Source organism: Thunnus albacares, chromosome 24 (genome assembly GCF_914725855.1).
Source record: "Thunnus albacares chromosome 24, fThuAlb1.1, whole genome shotgun sequence".
In the NCBI taxonomy this organism is placed as follows: Eukaryota; Metazoa; Chordata; class Actinopteri; order Scombriformes; family Scombridae; genus Thunnus; species Thunnus albacares.
In genome coordinates, this window is record NC_058129.1 from 13,596,499 (window position 1) to 13,616,987 (window position 20,489).

General features: G+C 39.9%; 1 protein-coding gene across 9 annotated transcripts in view; it reads left to right on the forward strand.

The window, feature by feature from the left end:
* ccdc28a (coiled-coil domain containing 28A) overlaps positions 1 to 20,489 on the forward strand; it is a 223,490-nt gene that overhangs the window by 148,746 nt on the left and 54,255 nt on the right. The window contains exon 7 of one of the 9 annotated variants that reach the window (XM_044345271.1): positions 1,550 to 2,571. The exons of the other annotated variants lie outside the window; for them this stretch is intronic. Within the exon in view, the coding sequence (XP_044201206.1) occupies positions 1,550 to 1,698 (149 nt within the window). The 3' untranslated portion in view covers positions 1,699 to 2,571. Of the gene's footprint in view, positions 1 to 1,549; positions 2,572 to 20,489 lie in introns of those variants that run through there. 9 annotated transcript variants of the gene reach the window in all.

A 20,489-nucleotide genomic window follows, 5' to 3' on the forward strand; every position in this document is an offset into this window, starting at 1 on the left:
CCAAGAGATTCACGCCTCCCCAAAAAGGTTAGGAACCATTGACTTTTTCCTCTTTGCCACAGACCTTCATTGTTGTCCAGAAACTATTAAATCATGTCAGTGAGCCACATTGTTGCATACTGCACACTGTTATTAACTGTTATTAATCCACAGCTGAAAAAAAGTCCCCAACGAATGCACTGTTTACTCCTGCTTGAGTGACCTTTTCTAAAATTACAATGAAATCAAACTACATACTGTACTTGTGACCAATTTTTAAAGCATTACGTCTTTAGTAAGAATTAATGATCTTCAGGCTGAACGCCACAGATAAGGTACTTCAGTTTTTTACACAAATCTAGATGTTGAAGAGTTATATTACCTGAAAAAGTGGGTAAACTTAAATAAAACATATGTCATGCTCTTAATGTATCCAGTATATTACTTTGGCTTTTCGTATAATCATCCTTTAGCGAGATTTCCTCAGCTGTCTAACAAGTCCTTCAAGGCTCTGTTACACAACAAAGGCCCATTTGTGTTCACGTTGCACCTCATGAAAACAACCCACATCCTTGTTAATTGTAACCGTTGATAATGTGTCTGAACACATGTGTATATACGCCTGCACGCACACACACACACACACACACACACACACTTGAGGAGGTGTGAAAGGTGTCTATGAAACACTAGCTATGTTTGCGCAGTGTGCTAGTGAAACACATTGGGGCTCTTCAGATTCCATTCAAATGCAAAACACTCGCACGCACACACACACGCATACACAAACACACACACATACACATACAGTACTCATCCCTGCCCACACACTCAAGTCATTAGCACACACTTATGACTCATATGCCTGTGTTTTACAGGACACAGAGAATGAGAGGGGGGATTACACTGTACTACACTGTACGGAAGAAATTAGGGATTTAAACTGGATAAATGCTGATTTTATAGCTCACAATAATTCACAGATGTCCTTTCCGCTCAATGTTTTATGCTGAAGCTCAACTATGAACTGTGTTGAGTCCCAAAAACATCAAGAATGAACTGAAATTTTAAGATCTACAACAATGTTAAGCGCTAACACCATCAGCTAGTGTACCTCTAAGGTTTACTTATCATGGCGGTTTTTCTAGTACTGGTCTGTTGGGCACGAGTTTGCAATACTCTATGACGTCGGTCAACGCAATTGAACAATTACAATGAATTATAATGAGTGTAAAAAAATGCTGAAGCCACCTGTTTTTATACACATGTGGAATTCAGGTTAAAAAGGAGTTTGGTATCTGAAGGGTTGTGTCAAGTTCAGTCTTCAGACAAATCAAACATGGCTGGTGAAGCTCAAGGTTGTCTTGGTATTTTTTAAACTCAGTGAGTGCCACTGCCCATTTCTGAAACGAAGGTAGATGACGAATAGACTCTTTCTTTCTTTCTTTCTTGCTTTCTTTCTGTGATTTATGTCTCGGCTAGCATCTGTTTGTCTTCAGCAGCAAGGCATGGGGCCCTCCCAGCGCTCCTGGCCTTCCAGACTGACACTTCCCTCCCATCTTTTATTCAGCTGCTGCCCAGCCAAGGGGTCCTCCAGACGGGCTGTGCCTTCAGGCGAGCCCTGGGCCTCGACGCCCAAGGCCTCTCGAGTGGAGCTCCACGCTCCACCCCTGCCCCTGGACACGCACATTCACACCGAGATGTATGAAACCCACTTAAATAAGCATGCAGCACACACTCGAGCAGACAAGACACACACACACACTAAACAGAGTATCTGAAAAGCCATTCATATCGGTCACGTCACCTTTTGTTTTTATTCATACAACTAGTTATTCATTTATTGTTGCTCTTTTATTCATTTGCTCACAGGAGAGTAGGGAGAGAGGGTTGTATGACAATGCTGAAGACGTGGAATGACAGCCACTCAAGCTGAAAAGATGTCATTTAATGAGTTTTGTCTATGCGAATGTGTGTGAGTGGCATCTTTCTGGGGCGTAAATGCCCTCCTAAGGATATGGACTTCATTTTTAAGAGTTTACCAAGGATTTTAGGGCAAAGCCGGTCAGGTAACCACGGCGAGGGTTAAGGTTTTTAACCGATGAAGGCTGAGGTCAGATGCACAAACAGACACATACCAAGAAAAGTGTGTGTGTGTGTGATAGTGTTTGACATGTTTTCCTTTTCCCCATCTCTCTGAGGGTCTGCAGACAAGAGCAGATACATCCTTGCATTTGTTTGCGTGTATTTGTGTGTGTGTGTGTGTGCGTGTGTGTGTACGAGACAAGCAAGCTGCTTAGCCCTGGATCGGCTCCAGACAGGAAGACTTAAACCATGGTGTTGAGAAATACTTCCAGGTTACCGCAAGGTCAGTAAGGGGGCCACAGGAAGTGTTAAGCTGACAGCTGCGTCCATCTATTTTGCTGACACATACACACATGTATAAAGAGAAACACAACAACACACACGCACACACACACACATGCACACACGTAGTGCCCAGGGACAGTGAGGAGCCTCCTGGTCTATCACATGCGTCCTGTTTTCACTGCATGGCACAGAAACAGAGGAGAGAGGGGGTGGGGGGGGGGGGGAGAGAAGAGAGACAAACAGGCAAGTGAGCAAAAGAAAAAGGAAAGAAAGAGGAGAAGGTGAGCCAGAAAATGTAAGAGAAGAAGAAACAAATGACATATATATATATATGTAAGGATTCATTTTCGAGAGGCCGCAGGAGCAAACTTCCATCTTCTACTAGAGAGAGATATATTTCTTGTTATACATATCTATGTGTGTGTTCATACCTTCACCTGAGCGTGTGTTTGTGTGTCAGCCGGTGTCGTCTTGAGGATAGGCGCGGCGACGCGACAGCCATTGTGTTCAAGTGAGCATATGGTTTCTGACACGTCTCTTTCTAGTGCCATACTGTCTGTCTATACGGCGTAATGGCAGCCAAGACAGCAGTCCTTTTTACTGCTTTTGAAGGAGAACATGGAAGAGCATTAGTGGAAGTTTATTCCCCGGCTTATCGTTTTGGACTCCACGGATGAAGATGGTTTTTAAAAAGTGGATTGGCTTTAAAGGGGAAAAAAAAAAAAAAAGTTTTTGTCTCCAACTTTCTTTTTCTTGATTTCTATTTATACTTGCTGGAACAATGTGAGTCTCGGCGGGAATGGGAGATCGGGGGAATAATACCTTCCAAGTGACTTGGAAAGTCAAATAGAAAAGGAGGAGGAGAGTTTCCTTTCCTATTGTTTAATGGGGGATTGGAATGGAAAATCCTGGAAATGGTATTGTTTTAAAAGCACTCAGTGATGATCCGAAGGGGATTGGAGATCCTGTTCATTTACAGAAATTGCCCTCTTTCCTATTTTCCATTTCTTTTTGTAGTTTAAAATAGGGTATGTGTCCTTAAAATAACAATAACAATTCCTCGTAGTGCCACTTAAGAATTAAAATTACATTTTTTTGTTTTTTTTTTGTTTTGTATCACACACCATAGAGAAAATAATGGCACAATAAGGCACAATAATAAACATACATGAACATAAACATTACTAAACACATGAAATGTTATAGTCCACTGCAGGTGGTAGATTATAAACACTAAAAATATCTCTTATGCCACTACAATATATTTCCAAAGCAACACATTGCTACTGTATGTTCTATAATCTCTCTTATACAGTTCAAGGTGTCTAGTTTTTGCGCTGTAGCTCCTAAAACTACAAAAAAAAGCTGCTCATGTCATGTTAAACATGTTTCACTACTGTAAACACTGTCAGACGTAAAGAGCACTGATAACGTTGTAATGCTAACAGTGGTTTGAAAAAAAAAAAGACACGAAAGGACATGAAAGAGAGGATAAAAGATGAGGCAGCAAGCACACGTCCCGGAGGACGAGAAGACCGAACGAATGGGTTAATCCTCTGGAAAGAGGAGAGAGGAGAGAGGGATGAGGGTGGAAGAAGAGAGAGACGTTGTTTGGCTGCTGTTCTTCTTAAAAGGTGACTCTCTTGACGCTACAAAGAATGTCCCCGCAGTGCAAGCACAAGCACATGCGCTGAAATTAAACACTCCTGGGAGGCCACTGAGGATGTGGCAATGACTGACTGACTGAGAGAAAGAGAGAGTTTATAAAGATAATGAACCCCAGGGAGGAAGAATAGCAGGAAGAAGGAAGAGCAAGAGAGCGTATGTGAGGAAAGAAGGGGGAGGGCGGGGGAGGAGGCTAGAGACAGACGGAGAAAGTCAGGAAGAGAGCTCTCAGGATGGAGTGTGTGTCTTGGAGATGCTCATGCCGGATGATTGTTTAGAGATGGTCACCAGGGAGATGCTAAAGAGGAGCAGTGGAGAAGAAAATGAAGCATGCTTGCCTCAAGATGTTTGTCATGTTGAATCACAGAGTATCTTTGTAGGGAACATTAACCCCATTTACTCTAGTACATTGATCGATGAGTCAATCACCTCAAAAAATCTGTCATTTATCAAGCAAAAATGATAAACATATGCTGGTTCCCGGTTTATAAAATGTGAGGATTTGCTTTTTTAATCTCTTTTATATCATTGTGAAGTGAATATTATTGTGTTTGGGCTGTTAGTGTATTATTTTATTTTCATTTTCAGACAAAATAAGCAAATTGAGGACGTCACTTTGATCAAAATATAACCAAAACAGTGATCAGGACAGGAAAGAGTCATTAGTTGCAATCCTAATTTATTCACTTACTGTATAACTGCACATTTTTCTTTCAATTTATATTGTTTTTTGTTTTATATACACTTGAATTTATCCAGGTTTTTCTATATTATTTGCTTTATCTTCGTTCTGTAGCAGCGATGAAGGCTGTGAGCAAAAATACCCATGCTTTGTTGATATATTCCTCAAAAACAACTGAAAATGACTCTAGATTGTGAAAAAAATGAAATATATGGATGTTAAAACACAAATCCTTTTTGGGGAGGAAGCTCAATTTCTCTGTCTTGTGCCTAAACCTTGAAATAAGTGAATCGCATTAGACCGACAAAAAATTTGGTCGCCTGACAAGTCGGCCTCCCCTGCCTTCGTGCAAGATGCTCCTCCAGTTGGAGGCTTTGCCACCTCTTGACTTCATTTTTTAGCCCTTTGTCAAAGAACAGGAACCTGCGGCGTAAAGGAGAAAGAGGAGCACGGAGAGAAAGACAGAAAGGATGGAGGGAAAAGAGACAGATGAGAGGGGGTTTTTGTTCCCCCTCGCTGCGAATCACAGAGTGATTTATCGTCAGAAGACAGACAGAGTGTGCCGAGTTCAACACCCTCTCTAGACTTAAACACACACACACACATATATACGCAGTCCTCTCTCCTATCATAAAACACAAATATCAGGATCAAGTGTGTCTGTCCTCACGCCGCACACGCAGCATCCCTTGGCATTGTCGTCCGCCCGACACCTGCTGTCTCCTTCTGATCTCTCTACCTTTCCATCAATCACTCCATCTCTCGCTTTCAACGCCGATTCCATCCATCACTCCTTCCTCTCCTCTACATGTACCCTTCCTTTCTTTTGTCTCCATCCTTCCATCTATCCATCCCTCCATCCATCAGGGGGTGAAGTGGTAGTGTTTTGACAAGGGCATGGCCATAGATTACCCTATACATCATTAGTGTTGGCTGCAGCCTTGAATGGCTTCTTGGTTGTATGTTTTGGGTTTTTTTTGGTTTTTTTTTAGAGATACACAGTTTGAAAAATGTTGCACTTGAGTGAAAAGAGAGTTGCAATTATGTTGTTTGTGTATTTCCTGATATATATTTTTTAAAAGATTTGTTCATATAATGTGAGAAAAAAGTGAAAAAAAGCCAAGATTGTCTCCAAATTGCCTGACTAAAAGGCTAAAAGACATTTGATTTATAGTGAAAAAATAGTTTTTCTTTATATTTGATTGATTGATTAATTAACTTATTATTTAGCATTAGAAGAAACACAACAACTGACTCAGGTTGTTGTTTTGCTTATGTAGCTCCGAAATCTTTTTTTTTTCTCTTTTTACATGAGCTCTTGAGGTAAACAAAACAACTTGCTGAGCTCTTGATTTACAGCATCTGTCACATTCAAAAAATCAGTTAAAATGATGGGAGTCAAATTTCCATTTGCCCTCCCCCTATTACAGTAAATAAACTGAGCACAAATGGGAAAAATGCATGTAAGGAGGCGTTAATGCTTAACAGATGTCCTTTAAACAACAATCACCGGTTGTGAAATCTAGTTAGTTTTTTCCGTCTTCACCAGTAAATTGCGACACATTCCAGCGACTCCAAACTCACGAAACTCATCCAAAGTGCAAAGAGACAGACAGAGAAGGAACTCAAGTAATTACCACCCTCTTCCTCTCAAGAGCTCTCTCTCCCTCGCTCTCTCCATCCCTCCTTCACGCCCCTTCCTCACCCCTGTTCTCCTCCTGCCCTCGCCTCGCTCCTTCCTTCCCATCAACCATCTCACCTGTCACCTCCTTAATCTCTCCCCATCTCTCTCCCTCATTTCCTCCGTCACCTTTGTGCCCCCAGTGGTTTTCTGAGGATGCTCTTCTAACACACACACACACACACACACACACACGCACCTATTCATATGCAAACACACATTAATCATGGCGATATGCATGCATGCATACGTGGAGACAAACACAAAGTATGTATGTTTGTTTGCAAGAATACACACAAACACATATAGTAGAAAACACACTTATGAGCATTTGTGCACACACACACATACACACACACACACACACACACACACACACACACACACACACACACACACACACAAATAGGGTAATGGAGGATGATTAAGGCCAAGAGGGGGTGGTAGCTAAGACATGACCTCATGACTCAAGTAACCACTCAGAGTGCGACGTTCATATGAACTACTCCAACCTTTCCACAAGAGCTTGATTGCCTCCTGGAGGAAATGTGTATGTGTGTGTGTATGTGTGTGTGTGTGTGTGTGTTTGTGTGGCTGTGTGTGCGTGGGCAAAGGTGATGAAGAAAGGGAGAAGGGAGACAGGGATAGACAAGAGGTAGAGAGAGAAGTTGTCCCTCCTCTCAGCAGAGTACAGTACTTAGCAGAAATCCTTGATGGAAGCGATCGGCCAATTCAGCCTTTTACCTGAAGAGACCACTTGAAGAAAAATGCAGAAATTGATTAGAAATTGAATTCAGAGTGTGTGTGTGTGTCTCTTGTCGTGTGTGAGCGCTGGTTAAAGTCACTCAAGAGGGACAAGGTATCCGTGTGTGTGTGTGTGTATCAGGATTGTCACATTCTCCAAGGAGCAAAGTTCAAACATAGAAAATCAAATACAATTCTGTTGTCACAATTACAGTTACGATACAGTTATAGAAAATACCCACTTTTGCTTGAATCAAATAACCAGAATGAGCTTCTCTGTATGACACTATACACTCAAAAAAAGCAGTTTTTTTCTCCTTTTCACTTGCAGAGTTACTATAAGCATTGGAACAAGGGTGATTAAGAATTTTAAGAATAACCGATTCAGCTGCGGATCAAGGTTTTACTGAAACACCCCCACAACTAATGTAAAGGGAGGAGAATAGGGAGCTGTTTGGACCCTCAAGACGGCCATTGGTTTCCATTCATTCCAGCACACTATAAGAATCAACATAAAGCTCGACTTGAAGCTTACTTGAGATTACAGTTACAATTTTTTTGTTAGTGAAGTCAAGGATGCTGAGATGTCTAAAAGAAATACATAATGGTTGCCAAAAAACTGTTGTATTCACAATAAGTGAATAGGTTTAACATCCTCAAATCATTCAAGGGTAAATCATTTAAAAGGTAAAATCCGTATTTCTGGACCAATTCCCACATATGGCTGTGGAATTGGGTGTTTCAGCAGGCTGGTTAGCCTGAACAACTGGCTGTCCTCAGCTTGTGATGCTCTCAGTGTGGATTTTATCGATCATTTTAACGTCTTCCGGGAACTTTTTGGCCCGGATCCACCCGAGCAAAGCTGGAGTTCAGATGCTATCAGCCAATTTAGCATATGTAATCCTCCATTCAGGCGCTCCTCACAGAAACCAGCCATGCCATCCTGCAACCTTTGTGACCGGAAATAACTGACCTGATGTTCCTCAGGTCCCAGTCCCTATCTGTTTGGTTCCACATCTAACACCAGTAACTTTTCTATGAGACTCGGACCAGACACGGATATTTTCAGCATCCCTGTGATAATCACTTATAGATGCCCTATGAGATTTGCAGTCAAACAATCTGGTGCATGTCCCAGGAACCTCATTACTGTTAATGTTCAGCCTCAATATCGCCTGAAGCAAGCTCTTTCAGCTCTAAAGGCGACTACTTCTGGGTCTTCTTCACTCATCACTTCAGACACTAATTTAAATGATTTAAATGATCCACAGGTTTTTAAGACCACAAGTGGTTTTGGTTTCTTACATCTAAATATACATAGCTTACATAGGTAGTAATAACAAATATGATCACTTAAGTATCTGATTATCTCAGACTCATCCAGATGTTATGATTTTAACAGAGACTTGGCTAAAGGAGATGGTCTAACAATATATGTACAATCATCTCATTCTGTACTTTAGCTGACTTCAGTCTTAAATATTTTAAATTTAATTCCTTAAAAATACATTTTTGTAATAGTAATTGGTGTCTACAGACCTCTGTCTGCCCCTTCAGAAGGCCTAGAAAAATTGGGTGAATTAATTGCACCATTGATTGATCATGAGGTGATTATCCTTGGTGATCTTGATTTAGACCGGCTTACCTCAGCATCTAATAATCTTTTACAATCTTAATTTTACACAGTTTATTTCACGTTAAGCTTAATTGACTTAATATTAACAAACAGACCAGAGAAATATGCTGCCTGTGGTGTTTTTGACCTTGGTGTTAGTGATCATTTCCCAATTGTTTGCCTTTCTGCATGACCTTTCCAGTCCAAAGCATGGACTCTGGCTAGGCGCACTAAAGACCCTTGTCATTGGTTCACCTTTAGACAGTTGAGGAATAATTGTACTGTTGCTGTCAGAAAAGCGAAAACTGACTATTATCTGCACTCTTTTACTAATTCCTCTTATAACCCCAGTAAATTCTGGAAAATAGTCAAATCTACTGTACCTCAAACGATTCTAGCACTCCTCTACCTGCCCGTGTTGTTAATGGCCTAACTCAGATAACTGATAGCCATGCAATTTGCACTGCTTTTAACAGTAATTTTGCTGCATCAGTCTTAGTGCTGGTCCCAATGGTTGTGTGGAAGAACATAGGTCATCCTTCCTTAATACGACTGCTGAAGTAAACCACTCCTTTAGCTTATCTCCTGTCTCCGGTGGGATGCTTGCTGACTCCTTATGCAATATTGATGATGCAGGGTGATAACAAACTGGAACCGTTTGCTTTGAAATCATCAACACAGCTAATTTATTAAGATATAACACATATTTTCAATGTAAGCATTACCTTGGAAGACTGCCTACGGTCTTCCTCTCCATAAAGGTGCTAGCAAATCTGAATTAAATGATTATCATCCAATCTCAAAACTATCTTATCTTGCAAAAATACCTGAGTCACTTGTTAATGAACAGTTGAAATCATTTTTATCTACACATTACATACTAACTCCATTTCAGTCTGGCTTCAGGCCTAAGCATAGCACTATTTCTGCTACTTCTTTAGTTATTAATAATATAGCCTCAGGAAGATAACAAAAAACACTGTGTTGCTCTTTATATTGATTTAATGAAAGCTTTTGACACAGTTGACCACTCTCTGCTTTTACACAGACTTTCTTCTTTGGGTTTTTGCAGTGCTAGCTGCCTGTGGTTTCAGAATCTTTCTGATAGGTCACAGTATGTCAAAATAGGTAATATTCAGTCCTCTTTTCTCCCCATTACAAAGGGAGTTCCCCAAGGTTCTGTCCTTGGACCAGTTTTATTCACTATTTATATACACACTATTACCTCTTCATTGTACAACTTCCATCTGTACGCAGATGATAGTTTACTCCTGTGCAGAGTCTATTCATGCTGCCACTCGAAATCTACAGCTATCATTTAACCTCATTCAAAAACACCCTCATGATTTGAAACTGGTCCTAAACTATGCAAAGACAAAATGGATGTTTTCGAATTCAAGAAATATTGACTATCATAGTTGTGAAATCCGTTCTGTTAACAACATCATAATAGAGAGAGTGCAGTACTATAAATATCTAAGCATTTGGGCTTTCTTTTTAGGAATAAATCTCATTTTCCTTTATTTACTAGAAAAACAGTAGTTGAAGCAGTTTTCCTGTCCGTATTGGACTACAGGGATGTTATTTTTGGGCAGGCGACCAGTTCCACTCTCAAACCTTTAGGTGCAGTATATCACTCTGTATTAACATTCATTACAGGATATAGTTATGGGACACACCATTGCCTACTATATCAAAAAACTGTCCTGCCTGCTCTGTCAACGAGGAGGGATCAGCATTTGTTTTTATTTATTTATAAACCTCTCAGCCCTGTTTTCTTGGTATGTTGGTAGCCATTGTACCCGCTCACAGACGTGCCTCACCCTCCAAGAACCAAAAATTCATACAGAGTTGGGAAGATCTGCTTTTTGTTACTGTGCCCCACATGCTTTGAATATGCTCCAAAAAACTTCAAGTTGACCTCATTAGTACCGTTGAGTCAGTTCCAAGGTTTAATCGCTAACTTTATTGATTGTAACTCATTCCTTTAAATTTTTTTAATTGCTCTTATTCTTCTTATTGTTGTTTATTTGTCTCATTGTCAATTCCTAAACTTTTACTTTTTAGCACTAATTATACCTTGTTTTTAATTGATATAGCCACGTATTCTTCTTTTATTGCTATTTAATTTTAAGTCATGGCAGCATTTATTGTTTGTCTGTACTTCAGCACCACTGTTGTGGTTTCTTTTCATCAACTTTTCACCAGGCCAGCCCATCTCAGCCACTTCCTGCGGGGCTAAGGATCACTAACCACACCAGTGTGTTTGGTGAGATGCGAGTGACAATCCAGTTTGTCCTCTGCATTACTGCTGTCAGACGTTAACTTTAGTTTCTGCGTATAATAGTTACCGTGTGTTCAGACAGGACGCGAAGCTGCTGGTTGGATAGATATCAACAGTAGAAAAGTGAATTATGAATTATTAAAGATACATTGTGGTCACCTAAGAAATGAGAGATAGTCGAAAGGAGAGCAGAAGACACAAATAGATGACAAGCAAGAATTGAGGGTTGCGGAGGAGAGGCAAGGTGAGGAGAGAGGAGGCGAGGGAGGAGGATGGCAAGAGAGATAGAGGCGAGATGAGAGGACCGATAGGACGATGGACGCCTGAAGGACGCGTGTACTTCGATAACAGATACCATCGGAGAAGATGGTATCACCGCTCCTATCGCTCAGCGCCACACACTGTTAATGGACAGCAAATAGAGCGAAGGGTGTGTGTGTACAGTATATGTATGTGTGTTTTCCTATATGCATGCGGTTCCTTTTCATGATTATCCAGCTTGTCTATGTCGACTCCAGAGTCTCCTCTACTTTAACATTTTGCTTTTTATTCACCCTACATCTGTCTTTTTCCTGCCGAACCCGCTTTCAAGCCATTATGTGGCTATTAGTATATCACAAATGACTCATTCCAGAGAACAAGAGAATGAGCGAGAGAGGGAGATGGGGAGAATTATCTAATTGAATGAAATCATTTCTCCAAGTTGGCAAACCAGTTCAAGTGCTATTAAGTTGTTCACAGGCTCGCATTAGCTCTGTGTCTCTCTCTGAAAATGTCGGTGGGTTGCGGGTAACAAAAGAAAATTGTCACTGGCGAGATGCGTTTGGGGTCTCGTCAGCCCCTTTCACGCTGAGATGCACACACAAGCTCATGCACGTACACACACACACACACACACACACTCGGGTGCATCCATCAGCCAATCATGTGGACAGATGGGTCATCAGCTCTCTAATTGTGTGATTGGCTGAAATCAGCAGCAGAGGATGCACCGGACGGTTGGATGACACATTAGGTTTCTTTCCATGTAAACAGGGAATGTGTGTGTGTGTGTGTTTGTGAATTCATGCAGGTTTTGCATACATAATCACGACACTGTGTTGTGAAATCAACACGTTAAACAACAAAAACGACTGAAAGAAAGATACAGAGAAAGAGAGGAATAGAAAGGATATAACCCCAAACACAGAGTAACATAAAGGAGTAGATAATAGATATGTTGGCTGACTGACTTGTGTGTGTGTGTGTGTGTGTGTGTGTGTGTGCACGCTTGTGTTTTTGTCCTTGCAGAGATGTGGCCAAAACACATTAGAGCACATCTGTCCACTCCATACCCACTACTCCATCCTCCTCATCCCTGTTCTGAAGAGCTCTTTATCTTTCTATCCATCCATCTATCTGTCCACCCAAACTATTTCTTGAATGAATTAATTCGCCTGAATTCTCTTTATATGTTAAACAGCGTGTCTCTGACATCAACTGGAAGATCAAATAAAGGGTGGAGGCATCTCGAAGCAGGAGGCCTGTTTCGTTTCCTCTATACTCTCCTTTGGGAAACATAATTTGAAGGTTGGCTATGACTGTGAGGGAACACTGGTTGCCATATTACTTCAATACAGGCAGAGATAGAAAGTCTGATTTGGTGTTGTCAGTTTTTTAATGTATGTTTGTACATCAGTGGATGCATGTTAGTATGTTTGGTGTTTGCTGTCTGTAATATGATGGTTTAAATAATCCGTTAGAGGGCCTTCAGATGAATTGGCAGTTTTACAAATACGTTCTTGTCTCAAAAAAGGATTTTACAAGCAACCTTCAACTTTATTTTTCTGATATTTTTGCTTTCCAGTAGGGCTGCAACAAATGATTTTCATTGTCGATTAATCTGCCAATTGTTTTTTCCATCTTTTTGTCTGTGAAGAGTCAAAAAATCGTGAAAGTGCCCACTATAACTTCAAAAAGTCAAATGTGATGCCTTCAGATGTTTTGTCCAACCAACAGTCCAAAACCTGAATACATTCAGTTTATTATCATGTATGACAAAGAAAAGCATCATATCATCACATGTGAGAAGCTGGAACCAGTGAAGTTTTGGCATTTTTACTTAAAAAAAATGCCAAACAGTTATTTGATTCTACCAGCAGAGACTTGAAACTTGCCAGAAAATATCCAACAGCTTCATGCAGCTGAGAGCAGGGACTGGTTTTGGTCTTTTCCTTTTTGCCATGTTCAGGTGCTTTTTTAGAAAAATGTGATTTGAAACTATTGTGTGCTTTAAAAAAAAAAAATCCCTGCCTGTTATACCGCCTCACATACTCTGATGCAGTTGATCTAACATGACACACACTTTTGAGCACACACACACACACACACACACACACACACACACACACACACACACAAAAGGCTCTTCCTTGAGTTTATAGATTTGTCTTTTACTCAAGTTTCTCATCTGTAATAAGTGCTATTTACTGGAGGGATTATCCAGTTGATGTCTGTAGCAAAGACACTCTGTCACACGCATTTTCTCATGAAATAAAGCTGTGTATGTATCTGTAAGGGTGTGTGTTTGCAAATAACATGTGTGTGCAAAAGTGTGTCTAATCATTGTCGTTCTTCCTGGTTTTTCCACTAATTCCTCTCTTAGCCCACTCTTAGGCTCCCTCTCCCTCATTGTGTCTTTATTTCAAATGTTTAATTTATATGCTGTTATGTCTAATTCAATGTGTTTCTGTCTATCTTTCTTTCTTTCTCTCTTTCTCTTTCTCCCTCTCTGTGTAGCCTCATAATTAAAGTGCACTGATATATAATTACTGTGCATATTTACCTCAAGTCCCATCTCAGTGAATGGGAGGCCTCTCCCCCTCTTTTGTGGCTCTGCATTATCAAATGTTATTATTTGCATCCCGTTCAGCTTCTCAGCCATCCACTCATTAAGTCCGCGGCTTTGAGAAAATTAACGACCTCATATGCAAATTGAAAAAGGGAAAAAAAAAAAAATAGGCTTGCCACTAAAGCATGGGCAGTATGTCAGAGTGTGGGATTGTGTGTAATCAGGGGCTGTGTGTGTCCTCCGGTGTGTGTGATAACATCTTTATTTTCCCTCCATGTCGCCCATAAACACACTTACCAGTGTTCCAATGACAGTATTCAAGGAAACTTAAAGTTCATTTCAAATCCACAATAGTAAGTAGTGAACATCCCTTAAAAAAATTGCAGTGGTAGATAAATAGAAAGGTGCTGACCTTGGTTTGGTCCTAAACAGACATAGCTGTGCCTTTATGCAAATTGTTGCAGTCTAATAAAAAGTCATTAATAGCAGGGGGGAAAAAAACTAATTAACTTTTTTTTTTTTATTCCCACCGCTGATTCAATTAAATCAAGATGTACAACTTTAAATAGTCGAATCTAGATTTTTTTTTATGATGTTTCTGTACAAATTTCTTAATTGCTCTTTGAGAGAAATCTGTGTTTACACGGAGGTCAACTGTTATTAAACTCTTCTCTGATGCTACAAGAGGAAGTATGTCTTTTGTGTATTCCTTAAAAAATAAGTGAGCTGGAGAGTTAAAGAAAACGAGTATTTGATAAGTTTTTATTTTTTAGACACATTTGTTTTTACTTTTGAGTTCGGTGCTGTCCTTCTGTTGAGAGCAAACATTCCCTCATGAGTATCTTCTCATGTTAATTATTTCACATTGTAATCGTATTTCTGTTTTTTGCTCTTGACATTAGAAAACCTCCTATGGTTTAAAATACAAAAATTGCAACAAAAATACTTTAAGAAAGAGGACATGCTCCATAACCTGCTGATTATAGTTACCAAAATGTGGAGCACTAGCAAAAGATAATAGTTTCCTACTTCCTGGTCAAGGTGTGACTGTTATATAATCATTTCTTTCTTTCTTTTTAATGTTTTGACATATTTGACGTAGCTAAACAATCATGTATATGAAGTTTAACCTGCCAGCAACACAGCCAGCTGCAAAAGCCAGTAAGAGCACCATCATTGTATTGGGTGATTGTTGCAATCACACAATCTAGTTTTTGCATGATTTGGGGGTTGTAGTCTTTACCTGATCATCAGTTGTGCGGCTCATGACATGTTAACAGACACAGTACTTACGTTTTTCCATTTTGCAAATCAGAATACAATCTATTTTTGGACATATTTATTTAACATTGATACAAGTTGTTGTTTTTTTTCCTCACAAACCGTTGATTATGTACCATTTAGTGATTTGAGTGTTCTGTTCCTTTACTACATGCAACATTTGAGTGAACCAATCATGCTTTTATTTAACCCTGAAAGTGGAAACTAGCAAACTATGCTAATTAGCTGCCACTCAAAAAGTTGAAGCTAGCTAACTTAGCTTTCTGATGTTAGCGCTAATTCCCACTAGACGTTACTTTTCGTTCATGTTTCAGCACCTGATGGGTCACTGTGAGCCTCTACGCAGTTAGTGTTAAATGTAAATGTATTGTATTTATTGTTAAACATAAATGTTAACATTTGATGTACTACACCAGAGTTAGCCTTTAGCTAATTTTCATCTACAGTCCCTTACAATTAAAACATATACAAAGTACAAAGCTACACACAATAGCACATCACATACACCCACTATGTCAACTAGAAATGAATATCAAAACTCATAGCAAATGGTAGTTCTGTAACCTCAACAATCTATATGTTACTCCATGATTCACATAACGTGGAATAATTAACATGTGGAGTAATGTATGGAGTGGTGAAATCACAAGTAAGCAACAGCATCAACACAGATGTCAGTCTGAACCAGAAATCCACCTCCCTGGAAAAAACAGGAAAACAATAATGACATAACATAATACATAACTAATAGTATTACAACTTTGACCATAAGTAAGCAAGCCGAAAAAATAATTTTACCACAGTGGATTGTAGTTCATAATGAGAACATATGCAAATGCTAAATTGCTGGTTTTCTGCATCGATATGTAAATGAACATGCGTCCACATAGCGTTGTACATGATGATTTGACTCATATCCTTCAGTTATGCCTCTAAGAGAGGGTCGGTTCTCTGTCCTTGTTCAGTTTATCTGGTCTGCTCTCCTCTGACTGCAGGGGAATTTTTTGTTTTTGCTTTGCGCCATATTTGAGGCCATTAACACTCTCAGGACATTTTCTGCCATTTGTATTTCTATTTTCGAGTGCTTACCTGGAAGGTTTAATGTCATGTTTGGCCAAAATCTGTGTGGCAGCTCTGAGGTTGAAAAGCGTATTGTGTTCATACTCATTTTTAAGCGTTGTGAATGTGGGCCAACATGTCACTTTTAACTTATCCAGTAAATACTCAACACTGTATCCAGAACATGACAATACCTCTCGAGGTCAGCCAGTTATAAACGCTGAAAGCACAACAGACAGAGCAGCTGCATTGTTATACTTGAATATATATTGTGGCACAAAATAGAAGAAGTGGGAGTGGATGCAGCTCAGCAGTTGGATTGGTGTGTTTTTACAAATCCATAAACAATCAAATCAAATCAGAAATGTCAAATTAAAATATTGACACTGAGATTATTATACTCTATTCACAATACAGTACATGCTAACTCATGCTGGCTGTGTTTCCCTCACTCAGTCTCTTCCTCTCTGCTCTAAGCCATCTGCTCTGGAGGACGCCCAAGTCACACTTTTCTGAAAGACAAACCAGTGCGTGCATACAATCGTGGTTCAAAGCCAAAATGAACATCAGCTACATTAACAACAACTGTACTAAAAAAAAAAGTGTGACAGCATCTTGAATAATGAATGAGAACGAGAACTAAAATGCAGCACAAACTGTAGTTAAACGGCTTAGATTTCATACTGGACAACTACAATATCAACAATAATCACAGCGATTTCTGCAACATACATAACAACATAACTGACAACTAACTTTTGAGAGTGAGGATCCATTTGTCTTCATTTGATGTAATGGTGCAGTCATGATGGAAACCTGTATCCTCTACAATTCATGTTCATATGGAACAACTTTACATTAAAGGATAATTCCGGTTTGTTTCTATTTGGGTCCTATTTTTGTAATAATTACATATTCTTCACGTCAATTGGTAAAATCAGGGAACATTGCAACACCACTACCATCAAGTCTGACAGGCAAGAAACAGTAGTAGTCAGATGATCAGAAAGGTTTTAAGCAAGACAACGGTTTAGTCAGATTATCTAAACCACTTTGTTTGGAGGAAACTGAGTGCACATCTTTTTGATAAATTACGGTAGGTCAAGACTGAACTAAACACAATAAATCAATCACCAAACAGGCACTAACATGGAACCCACAAGGCAGGAGAAACAGAGGAAGACCTGGAAAAGAAGCACAGAACAGGAGATTCAGGCTGTCATGGCAGCAACTTGATAGAAAGGCACAAGACCGGTGAGGATGGGAGGGCTTTTGTCAATGGCCTGTGTTCCTTAGGGAATACAAATGCCTAAATAGTAAGTAAAGTTGAATTAGGTAGTTGGTCTGTAAACTGTGATGAATGTTAACAAAGAACTGTTTGGGTAATAAACCTACCTAATGATCTGATTTCTTAGTGATGTTTCCGCATTCCTAGATACCAACAGTTCTACAATATTACTATTATCAATAGGAATGGTGGTAAAAACTACAAACATACAACCAAAGTTGTAATAATCAGGAATGCTCCTTTAACAAAATAATTTTTTTGAAAGTGCGTATTTGTGATTTTCAGTTGGTTATTCCTATAATATTTATTTTGGATGGAAACTTAAGTATGGTTAAGGGAAAGGTTAGGCAACTAAAGCCACTTAAAGCTAAGGTTAGGAAAAGATATTGGCCATGGTTCAATAAAAATAAAGAAATAGAAATACCAGTGTTGAAGGAACACTCGGTTTTCCTTCCACTTTCCTAACATCCCCCTACAGTAAACCCTGCCTATGAACATGAATCATTATGCAGAATGGTTGCATGTGAAGGAGACAGGGTTGTTACAGAAGGCCTTTTGGTTTTGAATAATCCACTAAATTTAAGTGTGATGTATCTTCAGTGTAGCATTGGAACAAGCAGATGCAAATTTAAGGGGAACATTGAGGATGGAGAGGTTTAAGTGTGTAGTTGCTGCTGTCTCGTGGCCTGTAGGTGATGACTTACTGCTCTTGACCCTGCACCACATCAGACACACTCAAACCGTGCACACACACACACACACACACACACACACATGCATAAACACATACACAATCACGAAATCACTCACACAGACTTCAGCACAAATACAGACGACTCTTGACCCTGCTGTGCCTTGAAATAAGCCAGCGTTTTGTCGGCCAGTGAGGCTGTTTGACTACGTCGCCTCAGCGACTTGGAGAGTTAAAGAAGGATGATGGAGAGGTTTGGTATGAAGGAAGAGGGAAAAGGGTCTAGTGGTGAAGCAGAAAACAAAAGGAGAGGAGCAAAAGAAAGAGAAGGGGCACTAGTGGAGAGGATAAGTAGGGAGCCGCAGAATTGCAAAGAAAGATAACACAAGACAAAAAGAAGAAGAATGAAATGAAAAGAAAATTAATACATACATCTCCAAGGAAGCAGGAATACAGTGAGTGTTTAGTTTGTTTGTGAAAGGCACAGGCACACAGCATGCATCTCCATACTGATTATGCAGCATCTATTGTCAGATGGCCTGCTAATTATTGCTATGCACAGTGCTCTTGCTCTTCAGAAACCATTATGAGGCCCGGGTAAGAAGTCTGACCTCTTTCAGTCTGGCAGACTTGTTGGTTCTTACAATGAGAGGGGGCAGAGAGGGGAAGAGGGAGGAGAGGAAAACAGGAGTAGGAGAGGGGGTGTTGACTTCGAAGAAATGGAAAAGGCCGTTGAAAGAAAGGAGAGAAGAACAGAATAGAGTTTTGATTAAAAAACATGGGAGAAATAAGGAGGATGGGAGGAAAGCTGGACTCGCTTGGAGAGTAACTAGAGAAAGGCTTTGTATAAATTCTTTCTATTTATGATTATGCTTCATGGCTTATACTCTCGCTCTGTGAGGCTGTACTGCAAAATGGTGCTTTGAGCTACATGGTAACACTAGCAAAATGCTGACAATCACAATGCTAACACGCTGATGTTTAACAGGTGTATGTTTATCATTTTCACCCTCTTTGTTTAGCGTGCCAGTGTTTGCAGCCGAGGCTAAAGGGAATCTCCTTAGCTTTGCAGCTAACTGGTCCTAAACCAAAGTATTTGATATATTATGATATTGGCCTGATGATGTCGCTAGATGAGGATGGAGGAAAAGTCATCCTCTGGTGACCATGAATGTCTGTATAAAGATCCATGCTGCTAGCATGGCTAAAAAGTACATTTTTGCATGATTACTGCAGCTTTTAGCTTTATCCAGGCTGGTGCATTTAAGTGCTGTTAGGTAGCTCTGACCTCCCAGTTTCATTGTTTATAAATGTATTTATTGATTCATCCATTCACTCCCTTTAGTGCATTATAATTGCTCAATGTGCAACGTTCAGCGCTGCAATTGGATACTGTATATTCAGTATCACATGAGGAATCTTTGTGATGCATGAATGGAAGTTTGAATGTGTAAGTGTAAACCTGAAGTGTAATTCAAACACTGACAGTGCTGCTGATCCCTTTCACACATATAAATATTTCTTCATCAGAGCACCACTCAGTAGCCTCTACACCTGAAAAACCAAATGGCTTCACAATGCAATTAATTGGATTATCTCACTAATGCATCCATTTGATTTCCACCCGTCACATAATAATAGCATTTTTAAAGGGGCAGGGGAGGGGCAAGGCTGTTTAAGGGGCGGTGTCTGTTTGATGTTCATCAATGACAATTACCTTTTGTCTCTCTTGTGGTGCAAGTGATGCATCTTCTGTATGTGTGAAACTTAAGATAACAGCACTGCAGTATATAGTGTAACTACAATACATCATTTCAAAGCTAATGGAAAGCTACACCTCAACTCAGAAGTAGCTATAAGCTCTGTTCTTATTAGCTTTACCCGCTATTATCGAAGTATTGTAACACCTAAATAAGGAAAGTACACGCAACTATTGATAAGTTGCAGTCTGACGGTTGTGGCTCAGGAGGTAGAGCGGCTCGTCCAGTAATCGGAAGATCGTCGGTTCGATGCTCAGCTCCTCCCGTCTGCGTGTTGAAGTGTCCTTGGGCAAGATACTGAACCCCAAATTGCTCCCGAAGGCTGTGCCATCGGTGTGTGTGTGTGTGTGTGTGTGAATGAGCATTAGAACTCCCGATGAGCAGGTTGGCACCTTGCATGGCAGCCTTTGCCATCAATGTATGAATGTGTGTGTGAATGTTGGCATATAGTGTAAAAGCGCTTTGAGTGGTCGGAAGACTAGAAAGGCGCTATATAAATGCAGCCCATTTACTATTTATTTCCATTATCGACCAATCTATTGATTTTCTTGATTAATCAA